The sequence below is a fragment of the Myotis nattereri genome (genome assembly GCF_964212035.1).
Source record: "Myotis nattereri genome assembly, chromosome: 8".
NCBI classification, from domain to species: Eukaryota; Metazoa; Chordata; class Mammalia; order Chiroptera; family Vespertilionidae; genus Myotis; species Myotis nattereri.
Window position 1 is genome coordinate 21,187,654 of NC_138083.1, and position 17,962 is coordinate 21,205,615.

General features: G+C 38.4%; 1 protein-coding gene across 4 annotated transcripts in view; it reads right to left on the minus strand.

The window, feature by feature from the left end:
• MACROD2 (mono-ADP ribosylhydrolase 2) overlaps positions 1-17,962 on the minus strand; it is a 1,902,899-nt gene that overhangs the window by 775,620 nt on the left and 1,109,317 nt on the right. For all 4 annotated transcript variants that reach the window (XM_081097752.1, XM_081097753.1, XM_081097754.1 and 1 more), the window contains one exon: positions 15,601-15,722. In XM_081097752.1, coding sequence (XP_080953878.1) covers positions 15,601-15,722 — 122 coding nt within the window. The remainder of the gene's footprint in view (positions 1-15,600; positions 15,723-17,962) is intronic.

Sequence of the window (17,962 nt, forward strand, 5' to 3'; positions counted from 1 at the left end):
ATGAAGAGCAAGAGGATTTTTTATATACCCCATTGCTCATAAATAAGTTTTTACTTATATGACCATCCAGAAAAACATTAAAATATTTTGTGGAATGAAAGATAGTTTTTCCATGTACTCCTGGTCAGCCCTCAACATGCAGCATCCTTGGCCCTGCCCACAACATGCTAGTGGCACAGCAGAGGAAAGGAAAAAGGAGCAGCTCAGTGTCTGCAGCTGCTGGATTTAGACTTCCCTTCGTCTAAATCCCACCTTCGCTTTTTGTTAGAGGTAAGACCTTAGGTAATTTATTTTTGGTCATTCTGGCTCGTATCGCTTATCTATAAAGTGAAAGAAACCACATTCTCTAACTCAGGATTTGTTCTGAGATTCAATGAGTAAAACACAGTGCCTGGCATAAACTGAGAGTTCAAAAATATTAGCTATTCTCATTACTACGTTTCATGACTAAATGGTCTCCCTAACTCAAATCATCTCTCTGATGTGGCCACTGGGAGACATAAGTTGTGCAGTATATACAAATCTGGGTTTGAGTATATAATTTTAAGTTTCCCAGGCACAATCTGTGAGTTTGACATCATTCCATGCTTTTCCTCCTCCTCTTCCCTAATGTCCATCCTTGGTCACTTGCCATTCCAGTAATAATAACCTGATGGGTATATTATTACAGATTCTGTACCTTGATGCCCACTTAGGAGACCTTATGAAAGGTGAGTTTAGGGAATAAAGAGAAAGGAAAAGTCTTGATTTAGCATCACCCACTCCCCTCTGGCTAAACCAGAGAAACACAGGCATCCCGGTAGAGGATCTGAGTAACAAATGAGATCATGCATAGGGATGCACTGCTGCAAACTGTACAGTGAAGCACAAGTGGTAAAGTGCTTTTGTTCTTGTTACTTATTAATAGTATCATTGACCACACAGCTGTTAGAATCCTGGCTAGAAAAGACACAGAGACGTAGCACCATCCTTTATAAATGAGATAGCTGAGAACCAAGACTAGAAGTTGCCAAAAAGAAATGGGAAAAGAGCAAGCAGACCCTCCACAGAAGAGGGTATTTGAGATGAAGAACTGCCTGGGAAATGGTGATATCAAGTTAGGCAGAGGAACGGAGGTGACAAATGAAAAGGTCAGGTTTTTTTAAGGCTACAGAAGCCTTCGAGGAAAGGACTGCATTGATTGATGTGGCCTGTAATGGAAACTCAGATAATGAAATAAAACCAGCATTTAAGAATTTCAGGCTGAGAACTCATTGCCATGGCAACCTTCTCAGAAGGGAACTTGTATAAGAAAATAAGATTCACTTGACTACTCCTTACAATGAAAATCTACACTACAGTGAAACAATTAAGTGCAGAATTTCAGAGTTGCCTATTGCCAAAATGCCTAGAGGTAGCACTGAATATGTATGTCTATCGTCTCTTCCATTGGAAGATATCACTTCTTAAAATCTATGACTCATGGAGGATGTATCACCCAACTTTGAGGGATCTCTTGACACTGGGTGACACTGGGTGTCTCCTACCAGTGAACATTTACAATCTTTTCCTCTCTACAAATCATCTAGCACAACACTCATATGACAATCACGGTGGTACATACCATTTAAACAAATGCTCAACTTTTAATCTGTCCATAATTACATAAAACTACCAAATTCATTTGTCAATTACTAGTTATACTTTATGGAAAATCATTTTAATCTAAATAATATCTGGTTTATATTTAGCTTATGATCATTTTAGTAAAAACATCTATTTTATTTCATGTTCTTCCTCAAAGAATGTTAAACTGAGGACACTATATTTTGTCAATTAAAAAGAGTTTTCTGAAATATATAACAATGACCAATATGAACCCATGCCTTTTAACTAATACTGAGAAAATAAATCACTGTGATCTTTTTTGAATGACATGGATTCAGTTCCTAAAATTGAACCTGGTAGTAGAAGAATTTGCCATTGCGAAATGCTTTATCATATTGTAAAAAAAGAAATAGAGGCTAAGAATAACTTATAAAAATCATTATAAAATATTTATATGCTAACTTATACAAAAAGAATACAGGCAACATCTATATATATAAAAGGTTAAGCGACTGGCAGACCAGCAGGTAGGTATGACATGCACTGACCACCAGGGGACAGATGCTCAAGTTACAGCAACTTTTCAGCGTGCCTTCTTGCACTCCAGAATCCTCGGGGGATGTCGCACTGCCGGTTTTGTCCCGATCCCCAAAGGCCAGGCCAAGGGACCCCACCTTTCAGAGGGACCCCAAACACTCTGCATATGCCCTTTGTGCCCCGGGGCTGCCCTAGGTACAGTCAGCCAGGGACGGACCATGGGAGGTAGGCTCCAGCGCGAGTCTGGCCCATCTTGCCCAGTCCCACCCCTTGGCCACCTTCTAATTAATTTCCTTTCAATGTGCAGTAATCCATGCATCAGGCCTCTGGTGATATATAAGATAATATCTATGCCATCCTATACATCAGCATCAAGTTATAATGGGTAAATGGGTACACTATTGCTATTTCCATTTACCAGTCTTGCTCAATTGGAATTTTCCTTCTCTACCTTCAACCTTATACTTATCCCTATGTTTTCACCAATATGAATAATTTCCATTTGTCTGTTTTAGGTAATATACATGCAAGTGCATATTTTGCATATGAATCATCCTCCACCAATTCCATAAGAACCTTTTAATTTTCTCAGGACACAATATTGTCCTAGATGTCAAAATAATTTAGTTACTTATTTTACTATCCTGATTATTCATTTCTCAAGTCACATGCACGCATTGGAATACTGTGGTTCTAAGACCTGTATCTATTTTTTTGACATCTATCTTTCTTTCCTAAGGTTTTACTGAGAAAATCGGCACTCTCCTGACTTATCTTTCATCTATTCTTTTCTTATTCTCATTTCCAGTTTATTCTATTTATAATTATCCCCTCATGGTGCCTTATATTTTTGCCTATACTGGAATGAACATTCTCAAGGTTGTCAAGAATGCATATAAGAGTAGATTTTCATATATTTGAATTTCCCCAAGGGAAACTCATGGTTAGAGAAAAATATCTGAATAATATTGGAAGTAAATTGTAAGGAATAAGATATTTGCACAAACTAGGTCTAGGAAGCATGGACTATTGTCAGATTTTTCACTTGAAATTATGGTAAGATTGGAATGAGAATCATGATTAAAATCCTAAATTTAAACATCCTTTTGTATTAATAAAACTGTGCTAATTAATAATTCATAGAAGAGGCATGCCACTCTAAAATAAACCATTAAATATATTACAGAATTTATTTTTATTCTTTTAACATTTAAAACAAACATGTGGTGTACATTTTTAAAAGCCACCAAAAACAATGAATAGAAAAAGTCATGTAAGCACATTTTCTGTCCTAAATTATTAAAAGGAATATTATGTTTTTCATAGGGAAAATTTATCCACAAATGTCACATGCAGCAAATGAATAACTACCTTATTTCTAGATAGTTATGTATGGCTATCACTTCCCTCTTCTCCATTTAAAAAAGTATCTCCTTTTAGAAAAAGTAGGAGGTAAGTGAAATTTGTTTCCCACTTTGTTTCCTGTTTCTCCTAACTTCCCTTCAGAGTCCCTTTCCAGTCTCTTCCCCTAGCAGGCTGACGCTTGGTCCTTTTATCATCCTCTAATTTATCCTGCTAAAGTGAGGAGTACTTTGATAAATTCCTTCATATTAAGGCATTAGAAAATTAATTATCTTCTAATCTCATGAGTATTTGCATTTTAAAGGGAAATTGCAGAGAAAGAAAAATGTCTGACCATCTTAAATTACACATCAGTTATGGAATTTCAGGCATGTGTGGTAAGATATTTAAAAGTGATGAGAGAACAAGAGAATACTCTTAAATCATAGAATGAACAAGATGATTGTCTCTATATTTATTTGTCAAGATGGTCAGGAGATGGAGACAAATCCTACATTTGAGGATCACCATTATATTCTCTGGAAGATTCCTAAAAAATAGCTTGGTGCACAGTGGGTGTTACTATTTATTAAATAAATGCATGGCCATATTATTTGCTTTACCTCCAATAAAAACTTGAAGAATATATTCCTTTGGAGAAATTAGAGTAAAACAATTATCTCTGACCCCTCTACTGTGATCCCACATCCTTTGGTTTAACTTTGGCAGAAAACTGGTGCCCACCAAATAGTTCATTAATTCATGGACATTACTCTGACCAGCTTGTAGTAGGCAGGGCTATGTGAATAGTTCTAGTCTCTAAAATGAGAACAGAAATGATGTGTATCACTTCTGAGCTAAGACAGTAAAAAAGTTCATTTGTGATTTTGCAAAGTCTCTGTACTATGGCTGAAGAGGTTGTCAGTTCCAGATAGTACAGCTATGAGAGCATGGAAAGTCTACAAGCCAGGGTCTCTGAATGTAGGTCACCAAGCCTTTGAGGTTATTTGTAGTTGCAGCACAGACCAATAGATTAATATGTTCCCATTATGGCATTCACCATATTGGTTCATAGCTAATTTGTTATATATCTGCTACCCCCTCTTAACTGGTTACTCCTTATTCATTTTTGTAGCTTTGTTCTAAAACAAAATATAGTTGGAGAAACAATAATAATTTTAGGGTATTTTTTTGGAAAAGTTAAAAATTAGATCACAATTTTAAGGTAGTTAGATGGTGTTACAAGATTAGTATAATGCAATTCGATTCGATTCGATTCAATTTAATTCATCTACTGAGCAATAAAAGTGTGATATGCTTTGTGCTGTCAATAGACATTAGTTGGTGGTGTTATTAATGAATACAAATAAGATGCTATTAATAGTCTTTAACAATATTAATAATAATTTAACTGCCTAAATAAGTGTCTTATGAGATAATAGAAAGTAGATATTGGTCTCTATCCCTGGTTCAGGCACAGAGTCTTAACATTCTTATAAATTCCTAAATGCTAAGAGAAACAGGATCATGTTTTGTTTCAATAAAGCAACTCTGGGGAGAGAAGGGAGAGGACTCTTCATGGGCACTGGTTACCAGAAAGAGCAAGTCGTGATTAGAAATTTGGAGTTTTCAGCCTCACTAATCCTCCGGAGAGGTGAGGGGATTGCAATGGAATTAATGGCTGACCATGCCTGCATGAGGAAGTCTTCATGAAATCCCATAGTACAGTGTTTGAAGCTCTTCCAGGTTGGCAAACATCAACACTGGGAATGTGACACACCTCAACGCAGTGGGGACAGAAGGCCCTGTGCCCAGAACCTTCTCAGACCTCACCTCACTCCACGTAGCTCTTCATCTGCCTCCTTTATCATATCTTTTAATAAACTGACAGATGTAAAAAGTGTTTCCCTGAGTCCTGTGAGCCACTCTAGGAAATTCATTGAACCTAAGAAAGGGGTCACAGAAACTTCCCATCTAGAGCCCTTTGATCAGAGGCACAGGTGAAGCGTGCACGTGTGTGTGTGTGTGTGTATGTGTGTATGTGTGCAATCTTGTGGGAATGAGCCCCTAATCTTTGAGAGCTGGCTCAATCTCCAGGTAGACAGTGTCAGAATTGAGTTAAATTATAGGAATCCCAGCTGGTGTTGCAGAGAATTGCTTGGTGTGGGTTAAAACCTCCACACATTTGGTGACTAGAAGTGAAGTGTTTTGTGTGCGTAGTAAAGGAAATTCACAGGGAAGAAAGACAAAGTAGGGGAGAATAAGGTTTTCTATACACTGGAGGAGGAAGATATTGAATTTTCCTTTTCAACTAGACTAACTGAATGCTTTATAATAACATAGTTCTGGTTTAAAAGCATCAACGAATGATATGATTAACGTCTAGATGTCTGGTTTTAAAACAGATTCAAAGGAAGAATGATATCAATCTCCTAAATTTGACAAATCATAAAAATGTGAAAACTATCTTATACTTGAAGTGATATTGACAAATACTTTTATAGAGAGTTACATTTTTTAGTTATATTCATTATCTCCACTGCTCCCCATAATAGTTCATGAGTTAGTTCTGAGATTACAGAAATAAATTACAGATTATTTGTATGTGAAAACCAAGGCTACAATATATTGACATGACTTGTCCATGGTTACACAGTGATAATTGGTAGAGCAAACACTAAGCTACTCTGGGTTCATGAGAAATTTATTTGACATGTATATAAATGAGCTCAAGTTAAGTTTTTCTTCCATTTTCACAAGCAGGCTTTTAATAACAACCATCTCTCCCCATCTAGTGTGATTAATCTACAGAGTACAAGCCTATACTATAGAACACTTATTCAGTCAATCATATTTCTCAGAATTTTCTAGTAATCCCCTAATAAGGAGGACATGATGACATTAGCATTATGTTTGCAATGTTGCTCAAGAACACAGCATTCCATGTAAAGTAGAAAGCCAGTTTCCTCCTTCAAGGAAAAAAAAAGAAGGAAGGAATGGAGTAGAAGAAAGGGAAGGGAAAGAAAGAAAGAAAGAAAGAAAGAAAGAAAGAAAGAAAGAAAGAAAGAGAAAGAGGATTTTTTTTTTTATTTTTATGAATAAGATTCAAGACATTCAATGGCAACTCCAGTCAATCATGCCATAACATGGAGATGAATTTAGCTGAACATTTACTTCACATTTTGCAGATATTTTCCATCTCCATTTTTACTTATTAATATTGGAGTAACTTCAGTTTAGTACCGCCTGCTAATTTTATCCCAGTAACATGTATAGCCTCAAAATCATCACCAAAGGTGTTAAGGTAGACCTACAAATCCCAAAATGATTATAGTATTGCCTAAGTCCATCTGCAGGCCATGATAAAAGTTAGTTTAACTTCATAATTCACCATCTTCTTAAGTAATGGTAGCAAGTAGTGCAATAGTAGATGTGATTATTTTACAATCATCTTAGTTTGGAATGTTTCTTTTTCCTATTAAAAGAATAGGTACTGACTGCGCCATCTTGGGTGGTTGTTGCCGGCATCCAGAGACCAGCTTCTAACCTGGAAACAAGGGATCACAAGCAGCGTGACTGCGTGAACTCAGACGAGCACTGCTTCTTCTCACGGAAAGCGCAGCAGAGAGAGAACTACATAACCAAACACCTTGAGAAGAGAAATAATGGTGAAACAAAGAAACAACCCAAATATGAAAGAAAAACAGGCATCATCAGAAAAGGAAGTAAACGAAATAGAGGCAATGGAGGCAAGCAACCTGTCAGAGAAAGAATTCAGAGTAATGGCCATAAGGTGGATGAAAAGAATGGAAGACCAATTCAACAATATGTGTAGGAACCAAGAGGAAATGAAGAAGAACCAAGAGGAAATGAAGAGAAACCAAGAAGAAATGAAAAACGACATCACTGCCATAAAGAACTCAATAGAAAGCATCAACAATAGACTAGAAGAAGCAGAGGACCGTATCAGCGAGCTAGAAGACAAGGTAGAAAAAAATACCCAAACAGAACAGCTTCTAGAAAAAAAAATTAAAAAGCAGGAAGAGAGCCTAAGAGAACTCTGGGACAATGCTAAACGAAACAACATCCGAATAATAGGGGTGCCAGAAGGAGAGGAAACTGAGCAAGGAATAGAAAACCTGTTTGAAAAAATAGTAACAGAAAATTTCCCTGATATAGGGAGGAAAAAAAACTCACACAAATCCAAGAAGCTCACAGAGTCCCAAACAAAATGAACCCGAAAAGACCGACACCAAGGCACATAATAATTAAATTGGCAAACACCAACGACAAAGCAAGAATCTTAAAAGCAGCCAGAGAGAGACAGAAAGTTACCTACAAAGGATCCCCCATCAGACTAGCGACCGATTTCTCAACAGAAACACATCAGGCAAGAAGGGAATGGAATGAAATATACAAAGTTATGCAAAGGAAGGGTCTGAATCCAAGAATACTATACCCAGCGAGGCTATCAATCAAAATTGAGGGTCAAATCAGGAGCTTCACAGACAAAAATGGTCTACGGGAGTTTATTACAACCAAACCAGCAATGCAAGAAATGCTAAAGGGTCTGCTGTAAATAGAAAAAACAGGAAACAAAGAAGGAACGCAGCGGTAAAGAACAAAAATGGCGACTAACAAGTTTCTATCAATAATAACTTTAAATGTAAATGGATTAAATTCCCCAGTCAAAAGGCATAGGGTAAATGAGTGGATAAGAAAACACGACCCATATATCTGCTGTCTACAGGAAACCCACCTCAGAAAAAAAGACGCACACAGACTGATGGTGAAGGGATGGAAAAAGGTTTTTCAGGCCAATGGAAGTGAAAAAAAAGCCGGGGTAGCAATACTTATATCTGACAAATTAGATCTCAAAGTGAAGGACATAAAAAGAGATCAAGAAGGCCACTTCATAATACTAAAGGGAGCAGTCCAACAAGAAGAAATAACTCTGGTAAATATATATGCACCCAGTATAGGAGCACCCAAATACGTAAGAAATCTTCTGGAGAAGATCAAGGGAGAGATTGACAGCAATACAATCATAGTAGGGGACCTTAACACCCCATTCTCGCCACTGGACAAATCCTCTAAACAGAAACTCAGCAAAGAAACATCAATCCTAAATGACTCACTAGATCAGATGGAATTAATTGACGTCTTCAGAACATTTCACCCCAAAGCCACAGAATATACATTCTCCTCAGGTGCACATTTGTCATCTTCAAAGATAGACCATATATTGGGTCACAGACAAAGTCTCTTCAAATTCAAGAAAATTCAAATCATATCAAGTATCTTCTCAGACCACAAAGGCATAAAACTGGAAATCAACTACAACAAAAACAATCCAAAAAAATCAAACACATGGAGACTAAATAGCATGCTATTAAACAACGACTGGGTCACCAGTGAGATCAAAGAAGAAATAAAAAACATCATGGCAACAAATGACAATGAAAACACAACAATCCAAAACCTATGGGACACAGCAAAAGCAGTCTTGAGAGGGAAGTTCATAGCTCTACAAGCCTACTGCAAGAAACAAGAAACAATGAGAATAAATGACCTAACTCTACAACTCGAAGAATTAGAAAGAGAGCAACAAAAAAAGCCCACTGTAAGCAGAAGGAAGGAAATAACAAAGATCAGAGCAGAGATAAATGACATAGAGACCAAACAAACAATACAAAAGATCAACAAAACCAAGAGCTGGTTCTTTGAAAGGATAAACAAGATTGATACACCTCTAGCCAGGCTCACCAAGAAACAAAGAGAGAGGACCCAAATAAACAAAATTAGAAATGAAAGAGGAGAAATAACAACAGACCCCATAGAAATACAAAGGATTGTTAGAAAATACTATGAACAACTCTACTCCAACACACTAGACAACCTGGAGGAAATGGACATATTTCTAGATAAATACAACCTTCCAAAACTTAACCAGGATGAATCTAAAAATCTCAATAGGCCAATAACTATGGAGGAAATCGAAGCAGTAATCAAAAAGCTTCCAGCAAACAAAAGCCCGGGGCCAGATGGCTTCACAGGGGAGTTTTACCAAACATTCAAGGAAGAAGTAAAACCTATCCTCCTCAGACTATGTCGAAAGATCCAAGAGGAAGGAACACTTCCCAGCTCATTCTATGAAGCCAACATCACCCTAATCCCAAAACCAGATAAAGACAATACAATGAAGGAGAATTATAGGCCAATGTCCCTCATGAACATAGATGCCAAAATCCTCAACAAAATCCTAGCAAATCGGATCCAGCAGTACATCAAAAAGATCATACACCATGACCAAGTAGGATTTATCCCAGGGATGCAAGGATGGTACAATATCCGCATATCAATAAACGTGAATAGATACATCACATAAACAAATTGAGAGAAAAAAACCACATAGTCATATCAATTGATGCGGAAAAAGCATTTGACAAAATCCAACACCCTTTCTTGATAAAAACTCTCAGCAAGATAGGAATTGAGGGATCATACCTCAACATAATAAAAGCCATATATGACAAACCCACAGCCAACATCATAATCAATGGGCAAAAACTAAAACCATTCCCCCTAAAAACAGGAACAAGACAGGGATGCCCCCTCTCACCACTCCTGTTCAACATAGTACTGGAAGTACTAGCCATTGCGATCAGACACAAAGAAGAAATAAAAGGCATCCAGATTGGAAAAGAAGAAGTAAAACTGTCCTTATTTGCAGATGACATGATACTGTACATACAGAACCCTAAAGACTCCATCAAAAAATTATTAGACTTAATAAATGAATTCGGCAATGTAGCAGGATACAAAATTAATGCTAAGAAATCCATGGCATTTCTTTACACCAATAGTGAACTTACAGAAAGTGAAACTACAGAAGCAATCCCATTTACCATTGCACCAAAAAAATTAAAATACCTAGGAATAAACTTAACTAAGGAGGTAAAAGACTTATATGCTGAAAACTACAGGACACTGAAAAAAGAGATAGAGGAAGACATAAACAGATGGATGAATATACCGTGTTCATGGATTGGTAGAATCAACATCATCAAAATGTCCATACTACCCAAAGCAATTTATAGATTCAATGCAATCCCCGTTAAATTACCAATGGCATATTTCACAAATCTAGAACGAACGTTCCAAAAATTCATCTGGAATAAAAAAAGACCCCGAATAGCTGCAGCAATCCTGAGAAAGAACAAAGTAGGTGGGATCTCAATACCAGATATCAAACTGTATTACAAAGCCACTGTTCTTAAAACAGCTTGGTACTGGCACAAGAACAGACATATAGATCAATGGAATAGAATAGAGACCCCAGAAATCGACCCAAACCACTATGCCCAATTAATATTCGACAAAGGAGGCAAGAGCATACAATGGAGTCAAGACAGTCTTTTCAATAAATGGTGTTGGGAAAATTGGACAGATACATGCAAAAGGATGAAACTAGATCACCAACTCACACCATAGACAAAAATAAACTCAAAATGGATAAAAGACTTAAACGTAAGACGGGAAACCATAAAAATACTAGAGGAATCCACAGGCAGCGAAATCGCAAACATATGCCGAAGAAATTTCTTCTCTGATAATGCTCCTAGGGCAATGGAAACTAAAGAGAAAATAAACAAATGGGACTACATCAAAATAAAAAGCTTTTGCACAGCAAAGGAAACCATCAAAAAAACAACAAGAAGACCCACTACATGGGAGAACATATTTACCAATGATACCACCGATAAGGGTTTAATTTCCAACATTTACAGGGATCTCATGAAACTTAACAAAAGGAAGATAAACAATCCAATAAAAAAATGGGCAACGGACCTAGATAGACACTTTTCGAAAGAGGACATACAGAAGGCAGAAAGACATATGAAAACCTGCTCAAAGTCACTAATTATACGAGAGATGCAAATCAAAACGACAATGCGTTATCATCTCACACCTGTCAGAATGGCTATCATCAACAAATCAACAAACAACAAATGTTGGAGAGGATGTGGAGAAAAAGGAACCCTTCTGCACTGCTGGTGGGAATGCAGACTGGTGCAGCCACTGTGGAGAACAGTATGGAGCTACCTCAGAAGACTAAAAATGGAACTCCCATTTGACCCTGTGATCCCACTCCTAGGAATATATCCCAAGAAACCAGAAACGCCAATTAGAAAGGATATATGCACCCCTATGTTCATAGCAGCACAATTCACCATAGCTAAGACTTGGAAACAGCCTAAGTGCCCATCAGCAGATGAGTGGATTAGAAAACTGTGGTACATATACACAATGGAATACTATGCTGCGGTTAAAAAAAAGGAACTCTTGCCTTTTGCAACAGCATGGATGGAACTGGAGAGCATTATGCTAAGTGAAATAAGCCAGTCAGAGAAAGATAAATACCACATGATCTCACTCATTTGTGGATTATAGAGAACAACATAGACTGATGAAAAAGGACAGACCCAAAGACTGAGAAACAGCGATCAGGCTATCAATCCCCAGAAGGAAAGTAGGGGAGGGAGGGGGTAAGGGGAAGTGATCAACAGAAGGACTTGTATACATGTATATAAGCCAAACCAATGGACATGGACAACGGGGGGATGGGAGCATGAGTTTGTGTGTGGGGGGGAGGTTGGGGGTTAAAGGGGGGGATGAGGACACATTTGTAATACCTTAACTAATAATAAAAAAAAAAAAAGAAAGAAATAAGCCAGTCAGAGAACAATAAATACCACATGATCTCACTCATTTGTGGATTATAGAGAACAACATAGACTGATGAAAAGGGACAGACCCAAAGACTGAGAAACAGCGATCAGGCTATCAATCCCCAGAAGGAAAGTAGGGGAGGGCGGGGGTAAGGGGAAGAGATCAAAAGAATAGGTACTATTTTTATACTGTTTCTAATAGTCTAAACTCTTCTTATTTGTTTACACACTAGAGGCCCAGTGCATGGATCTGTGCACTGGTGGGGGGGTGTGACCTGCAGGGATCAGCCCACTGTGGGAGTGCCACTCATCCGGATCAGCTGAGCGGCTGTGAACTCGGCCACTGAGCAGCTGTTCTGCTGCGGAAGCGCCGCTCATGTCAGTCAGCCAAGTGGCACTCCCACTGTGGGATTACACTCACCACCAGGGGGCAGCTCCTGCATTGAGTGCCTGCCCCCTGGTGATCAGTGTGCTTCATAGTGACTGATCATTGTGGTTGTTCCGCCATTCTGTTGCTGGGCTCTTATACATATACACTAGTAGCCTGGTGCACAAAAATTTTTGCACTCGGGGGTGGGGGATGTCCCTCAGTTATTAAACACTTATGGGCACAACACTGACCACATTGGTGGTGGTGGTGGTCTTGTCAGAATGTGTTATATTATGCAGATGAAAATCTATTTAAACAGATTTGATATATATATTTTCAAAGATGGAAGAATTGTCCCTGTCAACTATTTTAGTTGATCCATATCTTCACTAATTGTCATTATTGCAAAGTTTTCAGTCCCCATATAGATTGCTGGATATAATAGGTCATGCGCTGTCCCTGTCCTTTGTAGCCTTTGTTACCTTAAGGACTCTAGTTTTCCGTTTATATGTTTAAGTGCCAACCTTACTGGCTTAAAAATGTAAGCTTTTAACACTGCCCTCTCTGTTCCGTATCCTTCCGATGAAAAGTGGAGTTGGGTTGCAGTACAGGAGAGAAATTCAGAAGGGGAATATTGAAGTAATGACTGCAGTAAGAGAAGAGGAAACCTATTTCCCTGGCCACAGGCACTGGCGCCCTGGACCACAGGGCTGGCAGCTTCTCCAGATGGCTGCAGCCTGGGACCTCGGGCGGGTGGCTTGTCCATCTCCTGGGCTGCAGCCAGCTGCAGGCGCTGGCGCCTGGACCAAAGGCAGGTGGCTTCTTCTTCTGGCGGCTTCTTCTTCTTCTATGCTTCTAGGGAGGGCAGTCAGTTATGTGTATATGTGTGTGCATGCAAACATAGGCGTGTACACGTGTGTATGTGGAAATCTGCTGGGCAACTCAAAACCATAGAAGAGTTGCCTCCTATCTCTTGAATCTTCCAGAGATATCCCCCACTTTTTTATTCTATCACTACTGGAGAGTCAGTATTTGCAGCCAGCCAGCCAGGGACTCTCTCCGTGTTTATTTCTGACTTCTTCTTTTCCTGTCTGTCTTCCAACCCCTAATCATATTTCCACCTGGATGCATCATTTTTACTCCCAATATGCTGTATAGAGAAGGAGTCAGGATGCTGTCTTCCCATGAATAGTACTCAGTAACAAACCAATTGCATTTTAGTTGGGCAATGCCCCTACCCACCCTTCAAATCCCTTCCACCATGCATTTCTGTTTCCCTTTTTGTTGGTTTGTTCTGCTGCTCCTTCTCCTCACCCCACCACCCTTGGATCTTAATGTAAAATTGTTTTACCATGTCAAGAAATTATTAAAAATACAGGTACTTTGAAAAAAAATACAGGTACTTCTCCAAATACCGGCCAGGGGGGACAGCGGGAGGTGGCTGCCGGCAGTCGCCTCTTCCCTGACCCGCCCTGCTTCTCCAATCATGGGCCAGGGGCTTCTCCCCCAGGCCGCCTTTGCCCTGCCACCCTGCTCTTGCCTGCTGCCTGGGTTTCCGATCACCGTCAGCAACAGGTGGTTTCTTCCATCCTTACCCTTTCGCCTCCCAGCATTGCACCGACATATGCAAATTAACCATCATCTTTGTTGGCCATTAACCGTCATCTTTGTTGGCAGTTAATTTGCATATTGCCCTGATTAGCCAATGGGGAGTGTAGCGAAGGTATGGTCAATTACCATGTTTGTCTATTATTAGATAGTATAGATTAGAGATGTCATTGAATTCACTAGTAAATTCTCTTCAGGTCTCAAGGTCCATATTTTCCAAGTTGAAATGTCTATACATAACTATTTTGTGAACACTTCAGCCCCTTGCCTTTTTAAATCAATAAGCCATATTGAGAACATTTTAATTACCCCCTGAATGTGCACACCTGTTTAGATTTTCTTTATTTTCCTATGGAGAACAAAATTAGCCAACTGGTTTAGTAGTTTGCTTTGCTCCAGTCTCTGAACCTGAGTTTTCTCCTCTAAGACAGAATGGTCTAATTGACTCACTTACAAAGAACTTTTTTTAAAAAAAATCAAAGAGTGAAAGAAAATATCCAGCTCTATTAATAATTATGCAAAGATTTTAAAGGCTATATAACTGCCTTGCAAAAAGTATTTTTATGTTAAGCAAACTCACTGACATACATTGAAAAAGTGACTGTATAATTATAATCATGCATGAAAAATACAGTGATGATCAAGTTATCTAAGTGTGTCTGACTCTCAATGCTTCTTCATGCAAATAATAAAACCACCACTTTTGTGAACTCCAGGGCAATGCCAATCCATTCAACCTTCTAAGAAGTCAATTGTTTAACTGCCCCACAATTTCAAGACTAATTCTCTGTGAAAAGACTCAAGGGATTCGGCCCACATTAACTCACTCTTGTGTGTTTACCCTTTCATTTTTCTCATAGTTTTATTTTCCTGGTGTAATTGACATGTAATAAATGTAGTACATGCTTTAATAGAAAAGCAGGTGAATAAATACCTCTAAATCCAACTAGAGAAAACTGCCTTTCATCTCAGCCTACTGGTAAAGAAATAGATTAGATCCACATTTTCTGAACTCTCTCTGTCTAAATTGATAAAACTTAGAAGGAATGTGGCATACCCAACCAGAGAATATTAGTTCAGGAAAAGAAAAATAAATCTAAAAGAATAACAACCGTCAAGTAAAAACATACATGCACTCTTCAAAAGATAATAGCAAAATGAGAGAAAATAGATGAGATGGTTCCAGTTCTGGAATTCTAAATTGTTCATGATGTTTTAAATCCCCAAACATCATGAACAATTTAGCAAATATTTAGGGCATCAGAAAAGTGAAGCCCTGATAACCAACAGAAGACATCACTAAGATTCTTAAACTCAGTTTTCAGAATTTTGGAAATGATTTTCTACCTTCATTTTGGACAAGACTGATTTCCAAAATATAAAGGCTGAAAAAGAATAAGAAACCAGGAACACAAAAGTACTTACAACTGATCGGATGTTATTTTCTTTCACCAGCTTCAGAGATGATTTATAGCAATTTGCAAGGTCTTCCTTGTGGGAACCATTAATATGGCCTCTTGCTATTGGCCCTACGGTATGGATGACATCTGCAAATGCAAAGGGAAGACAAAACAGGGTAAGCAAGGTATTTTTCACTTTTCACTTAAATGGTGCTTTATTTATTTTAGGTATTTGTGTTGGAGCCTGGAGACAAGCAATCTAGGAAATACTGATGATGCAAATGTAAAAGATTTTAGGTAGCACAACCTCTTAAAGTAGGTAATTTCCCAGGAAGATATCGTGAAAAGGAATCCCCTACCAATAAATTACTCCATCATTATTGGTCAGATCCAAGTGAGACGCATTATAATATAAGTTGTGAAGTATTGGCACCATGGAACAAGATAAAACCTTGGTGGGAAATAAACTAAGAAATAATTGCCTGAAAAATGTGCATTTTGAATTGACCTGGGAAGAACCAATGCTACACATCACTTTACTTGTAAATAAAACAATAGATGCAGGCACTGTACATAATAAAGAAAGGCAAGTTTTGGAAAATATGCCAAGATAATTTATGATGATCAGTAATAGCCCTAAAAGGAGTAATTTGAAAACATCCCTACCAATTATAGAATGCAACCTACCAATTCTCACATACATGAGATTTCCTAGGGATAAAATAGTACCTAGTTTCTATTTTTTTTACTATACAGGATAGGGCAAACATAGGTTTACAGTTGTTTGTAAGGGAAATAATACAAAAAATAATAAATAATAATATAAAAACTCTGTGTTTTGCATATGCCCAACTGTAAACCTACTATGGGTACACCATGTATTAAAACTTTCAAGAAGCAATCTATACTTTTCAACCTCTATCTATATTTAAAGACATGAAATCTGATTTTTCTTTTTTTGCATATAAAGACAGCCATTTTGGTATTCTTTTAACATCTACACATACATAAACGTATAACATTAGAATCATAATGAAAAAGGACTCTCCTAACATTTAGTCCATAAAGATTATTTAAAAAAAAAAAAACACCCAAAATTTAATCTAAATTATTTGAAAATGCCTTAAAACTCTTGCTTCCCAGTCTTATCAGTTAATCTGGATTATGAGTCCATTTTATTGCTGTAACACCTAGTCAATTTTGATAAAAATAAAAATCCAGACTATTAGCTTTGGAGTAGTAAAATGAAATGAAATTATTTTCTTTGACTAATCATACCACTGCTTAATTTAAAAACAAAACAAAAAACAAACAAACAAAAACAACGAGAATAAGAACACATTACAAGAAATGAGTAAGCGGAATAGTTTTAAATTTCACATGAAATTTAAATTGTAGAAACTAAATCACAAAGGGAAAGATCTTTGTTGATTGAATGCTAAATGTCAAGAGTAACATTTGATGTTTGGGAAAATCCACAAAATGTTGATTATAACTTTTAACTCTGAAATAGTATTTATATCCTAATCAGGTAATATTAAAGGTGACACCTTGTGATTAGAATAGGCAGAAACGTCACCAGTGAGTTCATGCAGATGTTATTTCACAGGCAAACCTGGGTTTAAAGTGAGAACCACTACAATACAAGGAAAAGATAAAGAGAGACTAGGTTGTATTAATCAGAGAAAATAAACACAAACAAAAAAGACCAAAGAAACAAAAGAAAGCACACAGTGATTTTTTTTTGTAATAATAATAACAAGAGTTGCATATAGAAACAATACAAGTCCTATATATAGTACATTTTTATATGAATATTAGAGGCCCGGTGCATGAAATTTGTGCACAAGTGGGGTCCTTAGGCCTGGTCAGCGATCAGGGCCAATCAGGTTCCCTTCCTCCTCGCCTCCCCCCATCCTCCTTGCCTCCCCCGATCCTCCTTTCCTTGCTGCCCATGTTTGCCACCACCCACTCCTGGTTCCCCAGCCCAGCCCAGGGCCCGGCCCCGATCAGATGATTAGGACCTGCTGGTGGGGGGAGGGACCAGGAGGTTGGCCAGCAGTCCCCAATGGGGTGATTGGGGCCTGCTGTCAGGAGGGAGGGGCCAACTGCCACTGCAGAGGGTGGGTGGTAGGGGAGAGGTCCAGGAGGAAGAACCCAGGAGGTTGGCTGCCAGCCCCAAGGAGGGAGCTGGCCTTCAGCTCCCTGGGGAATGGGGTCACATCTGCCGCCACCCAACCCTGTTTCCCTGTCCCAACCCCGGGGGCTGACCCTGATCAGGCAATCGGGGCCTACTGGCCGGGGAAAGGGACCAGGAGGTTGGCTGGCAGACCCCATCGACGATTAGGGCTTGCAGGCTGGGGGTAGCTCCTGCATTGAGCATGTGT